This window comes from Etheostoma spectabile, chromosome 2 (genome assembly GCF_008692095.1).
Source record: "Etheostoma spectabile isolate EspeVRDwgs_2016 chromosome 2, UIUC_Espe_1.0, whole genome shotgun sequence".
In the NCBI taxonomy this organism is placed as follows: domain Eukaryota; kingdom Metazoa; phylum Chordata; class Actinopteri; order Perciformes; family Percidae; genus Etheostoma; species Etheostoma spectabile.
Genome location: NC_045734.1, coordinates 21,461,211 through 21,470,426, shown reverse-complemented (window position 1 = coordinate 21,470,426; position 9,216 = coordinate 21,461,211). Strand labels below are relative to the sequence as shown.

The following is a 9,216-nucleotide window of genomic DNA, read 5'->3' as shown; positions in this document are numbered from 1 at the left end:
AGGCGTCTACGCCGAGGGAGGGGTGTCCCGCGCGGGTCAAGGAGAACCACAGTGTGCACTGTGTGTTCTCTCGTGAAGCGAAAGATCCACCTCCGCTTCCCGAACCTGCTCCATAACGTTGAACGATAGTGGGATTCAATCTCCACTCGTTGTGGGAGGGCCCCCCCCTCGACATCAAGTCGGCTGCCCGGTTCAAATCCCGGGATATATACTGCTTTGAGAGACAGCAGGTGTCTGTGCGCCCACAGCAGGAGGCGTCTGGCTTTCTAACAGCCGGGCTGAGCGTATGCCGCGGCGGTTTATGAATGCCGCCGCCGTGATGTTGTCCGTCCTTACTACAACATGCCCCCCCGTCACCACTGGTGTAAAGTGTTTCAACACCTTCAGCACCGTGGACAGCTCCAGGCAGTTTAGGGAGGGGGGAGGAGCCAGGCCCCTCCCACCACCTGTGACTCGCACATTCCCCCCAGCAGTGAGGGACGCGTTGTGTACACGCGTCACATATGACGTCACTTGCCCAGGGGAACCCGGAAGACAGGGTTTGGGGACTCCCCCAGTATGCCAGGTCTGATTGGAGGGAATGAGGGATGGACAGCATTCGCCATTTGTGGCGAATGGGATCGAGCCGCTGGCGGTGAAACCACCTCTGGACTTTCCTCATGTGGAGGAGACCCAGGGGGACCACCGTGTGTGCCGCGGACATCATGCCCAAGAGCCGCATAACTGACAGCGCTGACACTGTCGCGCGCGGCCTGAAGCGGGACAACAGAGAAGTCAGGGCTTCCTGCCTCGGTGCTGACAGCCTGGCTCTCATGCTGATCGAGCTCATGTCTACGCCCAGATAAACTATCGATTGTGCGGGGACGAGGGCGCTCTTCTTCCAATTTATGGCAAAACCCAGCGTTTGTAGGTGCTGCAGAACCTCCATAGTGTGCAGCGCCGCCCGCTCCCGAGAGGGGGCTAGAATGAGCAGATCGTCCAAGTAAAAGAGGACTCTGATGCCCCTCTCCCGTAGAGGCTGGAGCGCCGTTTCCATGCATTTGGAAAAGGTGCGGGGGGCTAGTGAGTATCCGAACGGCAGCCGGTTGAACTGGAAACGGGCCCCTTGGAAGGAGAAGCGCAGGAATTTCCTGTGCCTGGGAATGATTTGGATGTGAAAGTAAGCGTCTTTCAGATCCACGGATGTAAACCATTCGTTGGGGCGCACACATTCCAACACGTGCCTGATGGTGAGCATGTGGAAGGGGCGCCCCATGACATACCTGGTTGAATTTCGACAGGTCGAGGATGGACGCAGTCCTCCTGACTTCTTCGGGGTGAGAAAATAGCGAGAGTAAAACCTCGTTTTCCTCCCCTGGAGGGACGCGGGAAATAGCTCCGCTCGCCAGCAACCCTTCTAGCTCTGACGTCATTGCGTCTGACTCTGCCAGGGATGAAACCGTCGTCTCCAACACACCCGCGAAAGGGGGCGGGGGGGAGGCGAACTGGAGTGTGTAACCCCGTGTTATCAGCTTTGACATCCACGAGTCCATGTGTGTCAAGCCAATCCATGCCGCGCTGCACTCTGACAGTGGGCGAGCACATGTCTGAGTGTTGTTCACCGACATGGCAAGCAGGGAGCGCAGAGCCCATCCCGCCGCTGGGCGAGACGAGTGATCGCGTCGCCCAGCCCATGGTAGGGCTTTTTCGAAAGGGCAGTGGCCGGTCGCCGCCGTGTGGGGCGGGAGCGGTCACTGGGTTAACCCGACCCCCGCCCCGCCGGCATCGCCGTGGGGAGGTGGGTGGACAAGCGTCGTCGTCCCCCGTGGGAGGACGCTCATTTCCGCTGCCTGCGCAGCGGGGACGCAGTGGCGCCCCGCTCGCGGCGACGGCCTGGTGTGTGCTTGTGTGGGGAACAACTGTCATAACAGTGCCCTGTTTAGAGCAAACAGGGACTGTTCGGCTGAGTGCAGGTTGACGGCCGTGTGGCATCGTCTGTCGCTGCGGAGGGGGACCGGGTGGGGGCCCCGACGCCGAAGCTTGGGAAGACGCAGCCGCAGCCGATGCTGCGGGGCGCTTCCGCTTGTGACGGTTGTCATGGCGACGGTGGTGCTGTTGAGGAGGAGCCTTCCACGAGCCGAGCCTCCGAAGCCGCTCGGCGTCCTCCGCCGCTTGATGGAGATGAGACGTGGCAGTCTGTAGGCGCGGCCCAAATAGTCCATCGGGGGCTATGGGACCGTACAGAAGCTCGTGTCTAATGTCCGCTGGCAGCTGAGACATGTGGAGCCAGATGTTTCGCTGGGCCACAGTCTGCCAAGCCATCACCCTGGACAGCGCCACCGTGGACGCCGTGGTCAGGGTAAGGATGGCGGTCATAGCCTTACCAATCTCCGTGGCAAGCTCCGAGGGGAGGGCGCCGGGAGTAGTGGCCATCGCGGAGGCGGCGGAGGCCAGTAAGGCGATGTTGTTTTGTGCCGCCACCCTGGGCGGCACATTGGTGGGCCCGGTCAGTGACTTGAGCGCACACTTGATCCTGGGGAGAGGGGGAGTGGGCTTCCGGTGGCCGAAAAGTAGCTTTCGGAAGCAAAATGGACGCCAGGCTCCCTCCGGGGAGGGACTGAAGGAAAACCTGCGTCCGTATCGCCCGAACCCGAGTAAAGGGGTAGCGAGAGACGGGAGCCTTCAGTTTCCCGGCTGGGAGAAAGCCTCCTCCACAAATGGCCGAAGCTCCGCGAAGCGGGCCAGAGTGGGGCCCGTGAAGAGGGCGGCTCCTGGCATAAACATCACCGCTCAAAAGGCCGCGAGCGGGGGCTGGCAGCTCCGCCGGGAGCGCTATGCCTCTAAGCTCCGCCGCCTCCTTATGATCTCCGGCAGGTCGGCGAAGAGAGCCTTAGCGGTGGAGGCTGGAGCCGGGTGGGGCAAAGGGGAAGGCCGCTCGGGCGGTGCCCAGGCCGTTCGGGAGACGGAGAGAGCTCCAGCGGGAAAGCATCAATCGCCGTCTCGAGGCCCAATCCCCCAAAGGGGGAGGGGGACCCTCCCAGAGGGGAGGGGGAAACCGTGATGGAGGCGCTGTCAGAGAGAGCGGAGTCAGCGGACTCATGCTCGTCGAAAACGCCGTCGCCAGCGGCTCCAAGGTGCCGCCGGATTCCTGTCGTCTGCCCAGCTGCCGTCTCCGTCCCGCCAGCCTGGCAAACCAGAAAAGCTTCCGCCCGTGAGTTAGCTCTTTAGACGACAGGCGGGCGCAAAAACTGGCAGGAGGCGTGGCGGGTGAGAGCCTGGCGGCCGGTGAACGGCACCCAGGCAGGCCTCGCAACGGGGGGGAGGTCCGGCGGAAGGATGTAGCGGTCCGGCAGGAGGGCAGACACGGGCACCGCGGAAGGTCTTGAGCTTGACTTCATACTGCGAAGTTGAAGAAAAGTGGGAGTCGAAAACACGGGTCCGCTCTGTATATATGCAGTAAATGCGGACGTAGTTGAGGCCCGAGCTGGACGCTAGGGCGGGAAGAAAATCTTCACGACTGCGCATGCGCGAAGGGAAACCCAATAGCGTAGCCCTTAGAGGGCGAAGCCTATACGAAATAGAACTGAACATTGTCAATAATATGTCAAGCTTCCCAGGAGTGGTGAGCCTAATTGTTAAACTGCTATTACACATTGCCTTACGATGGCGAAAGCATAGATAACATATTACAGAAACAGTGACGTTGAGAAAAAAACATTGTAAAACCTTGCAAATTGTTAAACTATGGCTTTTCACTGTCAAAGACTTGATGAAATCAAACGGCACAGTAAAACACTTTTCATTGTGTCTACCCTATGTATGTAGTTCACTTTGTGTGTGTGTGTGTGTGTGTGTGTGTGTGTGTGTGTGTGTGTGGATGTGTGTTCCTGACTTGGGCTATCTTACGGTTAGGCTGAGCATTGGGGCATATTTACTATTAGTCTTCAGGGGATGATTGCCAATGTAGTGTAAACGTGTGTGTGTTTGTATATGACTGTTTCTGGCTGATGCAAGTACATATGTGAATGTGTGTTTGCAGTCAGTTAGAGTGTGTGAATATAGAGAGGGAGCTTTGATCTTCAATATGTCAGCAGCAGTAATAAGAAGTTTCTGATGCCTCAGTGTGTAGTATGTTAAAGCTTATTATTACTGTGACTCCTAGTGGTCATATTAATAAAAACACTGTGGCAGACAGCACTGAATACTGATACAATCCACCACATTATTATTTCCAGCACATTATTGTAAAACTGTGCTATTTCACCAGGAGCAGCTACCGATTTTGTACCACCTAGAGTTAAGTGTGTTTTCGTGACTTTTTTATTTCTTCAGTGTATGGTGCAAAGCTGTATCGTATTTTATTTCAATTCAATTCAATTTTGTTTAGAGTATCAATTCATAACAAGAGTTGTCTCAAGACAATTTACAGATAGAGTAGGTCTAAACCACAATCCATAATTTACTAGGACAAAACAGTTCTAGTAGTTCCCTCCAGAGCAAGCAACAGTGCGACAGTGGCGAGGAAAACCTCCCTTTTAGGAAGAAACCTCGGACAGACCCAGGCTCTTGGTAGGCGGTGTCTGAAGGGCCGGTTGGGGTTGACATGAATAGTGGCAACAACAGTCACAATAAAAGATAATGGAACAGTGACTAAAAATAGTAGTTTGTAGTATAGTTTATGGCATAGCAGGGCACTGTGCGGCATTACAAGGCACAGCAGAGCGTAGCATGATGTAACATGGCATCTCAGGACACGTAGCAGGACCACAGCGACAGCTGCAACCATGATTTTGGAGCCTCCCTTAACCAATGAAGCATGCTGGGGGTAAAAGAACATAAGGTCTCCGGGGAATGACTCCCCAGAACTAGGTTAGTAACAGGCATTTCTGGAACATGGATGCACACAAATGGAAAGATAAAGAAGCTCAGTGTGTCAAAGAAAGTCCCCCGGCAGTCTAAAACTATTACAGTATAACTAAAAGAGGAGCCTGGTTGGGCTGTACTGCCCTGCATCCCTCTAGCTTTATTATATTATTGCTGCAATGTAACCTTTATTTTCATATTTTATTTTCACTGTTTAAACTGCTCTTTAATGTTTAGTTTCTTGTACTGCACTGTAACTTTTACTATTTTAATCTTTTTATGTAAAGCACTTTCTATTGCCTCTTTGCTGAAATGTGCTATAAAAATAAAGCTGCCTTGCCTTGCCTTGCCTATTATTGATTATATGGTAAAGAGAAGAGGTGCTGAGTCTGCAGCTATACATTCTCCCTTGCCGATCTAGGTGGATGCTGCAACTCATCACTCCCTAACTATAAGCTTTATCAAAAAGGAGAGTTTTAGGTTTACTCTTAAAATTTGGTGATGGCGTCTGCCTCCCTAACCCAGACCGGAAGCTGATTCCACAGTAGAGGAGCCTGATAGCTGAAGGCCCTGGCTCCCACTGTACTTTTAGAGACTCTTGGAACCACAAGTAGGCTCACTCTGAATTCTGGGAGTGCAGTGCTCTAGTGGGACAATAAGGCACTAAGAGCTCTACAAGATAAGATGGTGCTTGGCCATTTAGAGCTTTGTAGATCAGGAGAAGGATTTTAAATTAAATCCTGGATTTTACAGGAAGCCATTGCAGAAAAACTAATACAGGAGAAATATGATCTCTTTTCTTAGTTCTTGTCAGAACACGGCTGCAGCATTCTGGATCAGCTGGAGAGTCTTAAGGGACTTATTTGAACATCCTTATAATAAAGAATTACAGTAGTCCAGCCTGGAAATAACAAATGCATTGACTAGTTTTTCAGGATCGTTTTGAGCCAGGATGTTCCTAATTTTGGCAATGTTATGAAGATGAAAAAAGGTTGTTTTTGAGGTTTGTTTTAGCTGGGCATTAAAGGATATATCCTGATCAAAAATAACTCCTAGATTTCTGACAGCGGTGCTAGAGGCCGGTGCAATGCCACATGACTTAAACCAACTTAGTGTGATTCTTTTAATGCCAACTAAATGTTCCAGTCTCTGTATCAGGATGGTATGTTCAATGGTGTTGAATACAGCACTAAGATCTAGTAAAACAAGTACAGAGACAAGTCCTTTGTCTGCAGCAGTTAAAAGGTCATTAGCAATTTTCACGAATGAAACTGTTGCTATGTAGAAACCCACATAACTGATTAGCGACTACCTTCTCAAGGATCTTGGAGAGAAAGAGAAGATTAGATATAGGTCTATAGTTTGCTAAGACTTCAGGGTCGAGGGAGGGTTTATTCAGGAGAGGTTTTATCCCAGGTACTTTAAATGACCGCGGCACATAACCTGTTATTAGAGACATATTGATCATATCTAGTAATGGAGTGTTAACCACGGGTAACGCTTCTTTAAGGAGCCTCGTTAGAATGGGGTCTAAGAGACAGATAGATGGCTTAGTTGAAGAGACCTTTGACATTAACTGACTTGATGTTCTTCCTAGTGCTACTGTGTTTAAAGGTAGAAATTGAGGGCAAACTCTCATTGTTAGAATTTTATCATTAAAGAAGCTCGTAAAGTCGTCACTACTCAGAGCTATTGGAATAGATGGCTCAATAGAGCTGTGACTATCTGTCAGCCTGGCTACAGTGCTGAAAAGAAACCTTGGGTTGTTCTTATTTTAGTGAAGAGTGATAGTCTGATCTGGCATTTCTGAGAGCCTTCCTTTACATTTCAGATTTGTCAATTTTAATGAGATTCTTCCAGTTTGGTGGAACGCCATTTACTTTCCCGTTTAAGTTTTTTTGAGATTTGTTTTAATTTGTGAGTTTGTGAGTTATACCAAGGTGCTAGTTTTTTTTGCTTCATCATCTTCTTTTTAGAGGAGCAACAGAGTCTAAAGTCGTCTGTAAGCAGGTTGTAGCATCATCTACAAATGTATCTATTTAGGAGAGACTAAAGTTAACATAAAGGTCCTCTTTTATATTAGGAAACAGAATTAAATGAAATACTTCTGGAATATCTTCCTTAAATTTGGCTAAATTTAGCACTGTCACATAGGCATCTAGTGTAGAAGCTTTTAATTAATTTAATATAGTCGGGTAGTAAAAATTCAAAGGTTATTAGAGAATTGTCTGATAATAATTATTATTACTTATTTAAATTATTACTATTAAATCTTCGATGCCATATGTTAGCACAAGGTCGAGGGTGTGGTTAAAACAGTGCATGGCCTTATGCACACTCTGACTAAAACTAATTGAAGTTGAAAGCAATACTAAGACTATAGTTGTCAACGTCCACATGGGTATTAAAATCACCTACAATAGGTACTTTGTCAGATTTAAGGACTATACCTAATAAAATTCAGAATTCAGATAAAAATTCAGAAGATGGTCCTGGAGCTCGGTAAATAACAACAAATAAAATTGGTTGTAATGTTTTCCATGATGGATGTTGAAGATTAAGAACAAGGCTTTCAAATTAGTTATAATTTAGTTTATGTTTAGGATAAATTAACAAGCTTGAATCACATCAATTTGGGGGGTCTGGCCACACACTGTGGAGAATGCAGTGAAAGGAAAAACCAAAACACACCCGCCAAACTGCAGGCACCACAAAATGAGGAAATAAAACAAAAACACAGTCACACCTTTACCAGACAGTCACCAGGGCGCGACATCCATAGGTTGAAGGTTGTAGGCACTGGTTTGTTCAGGAAAGAGGAAGAGGTTTAAACACATGGACATGAAAGCACCATATTTCACACACAGAAACAGTCTTTAGTCCGGGTTGCTGCCTCGTTGTGCAAGTGGAGAAGAATCTGAGTTTTTGGACTTAAGTTAAACTGGTAGTAATGGGAGCGACATGGATCTCATGGAGAACGACTACAGCTGTCATCATTACTATACTACAAATCCGAGGTGGGCTGCATGCTATGCATTAAGATTTTAAGACTTCACTTGAGTTAAACTATTTATTTAAAAAATACATGAGTATGCTAACACAGTAACTAACAAAACTTTTTCTGACTGACAGCTCTGATCAGTGTCAAAACCACAGCTGTTACCGGTGTGGAAGGCCAGAGATTTGACTTCAGATGTGACTATAGAAATGACCTGCAGAGCAATGCTAAGTACTTCTGCTATGATAATGATGACAAGGTGTCCACCAACCCCCTGGTAAGGACAGCGAAACATGACCAGTGTAAGAGAAATGAACGTTTCTCTCTGTACGACAACCACAACGAAGCCTTCTTTACTGTCACTGTGGACAAACTCACCTTGGAGGACAGCGGGACGTACCGGTGTGGGGTGCTCATTACATCCCTCCCTGATGAAATCAGTTTCATAAAACTGAATGTTACCACAGGTACAGTAAGACATGTCTCAGCAAAGGATCACTATGTCCTAAAAAACAAAATAATATAATCAGTTTTTTAGTTAGTGCCTTATAGCTTTAATAGGTAGCTCACAAGACAAATGCTATATAGTTTCTGTCCACCTGGTGATTTCCAGACCCGTTATATGAGAACTGAGTAGTGTTACTTTTCCCATACATGTTCCTCTTTTCTGATCTTTCTATTGGTTATCAAAGGTTAGTAAAACTGCCCAAGTAGGTGCATGTACATTTTTGTAAAGACATTTTTTTGCGGCCCTTTATCAGCAGCAAAGCCTCGAGAAAATCTATTGCAACACAGTAAGTAAGATCCAAATAACTACACAATAACAGTGGGTTCATTCCATTTATTGTACCTAAATACTTTTTACTATTTGTTATTTTTTCTTCAAAGTAACTGGATCCCCCATATTTCCAAAGGATGTCACAGTGGACAGTGAGTAATGTGTGTGTGTGTGTGTGTGTGTGTGTGTGTGTGTTCCTGACTTGGGCTATCTTGGGCTATCTTCATTGACACATTTAAAAGAACATGCCAACATATTGGGACTATAGCTTATTCACCGTGTCCCCCAGGGTTAGACAAGTCGATACATACCCTTCTCATCTCATTCAAGCATAAGCTTAGCCTAGCAAAGATCCTGCAGGTAAATGGTTTTAACTAGCCTACCTCTCCCAATAAGTGACAAAATAACGCCAAAATGTCCCTATATACATATTGTGATTTGTATAGTCACAGGGTGTACAAATAACAAGGCATGAGACACAGCCATATTCTAACCGCAAAGGAACTGGGAACTATATCCTCAGAAAGACAAAGTAGTGCAACTTGAGTGGAATGATTGGCACAACACCGAAAAGCACAGTTACTTCCGTCAACAAAAC

General features: G+C 47.8%; 1 protein-coding gene across 2 annotated transcripts in view; it reads left to right on the top strand.

Annotated features, from left to right (window-relative positions):
- The first annotated feature begins 7,620 nt into the window (after nucleotides 1-7,620).
- The window catches only part of LOC116704624 (CMRF35-like molecule 8), a 4,347-nt gene continuing 2,751 nt past the window's right edge, over nucleotides 7,621-9,216 (top strand). Inside the window, exons 1-4 of one of the 2 annotated variants that reach the window (XM_032540250.1) lie at nucleotides 7,621-7,859; nucleotides 7,975-8,307; nucleotides 8,602-8,634; nucleotides 8,729-8,770. In XM_032540250.1, the coding sequence (XP_032396141.1) occupies nucleotides 7,793-7,859; nucleotides 7,975-8,307; nucleotides 8,602-8,634; nucleotides 8,729-8,770 (475 nt within the window). In that variant the 5' untranslated portion in view covers nucleotides 7,621-7,792. The remainder of the gene's footprint in view (nucleotides 7,860-7,974; nucleotides 8,308-8,601; nucleotides 8,635-8,728; nucleotides 8,771-9,216) is intronic. The other variant, XM_032540257.1, reaches the window with a different exon arrangement.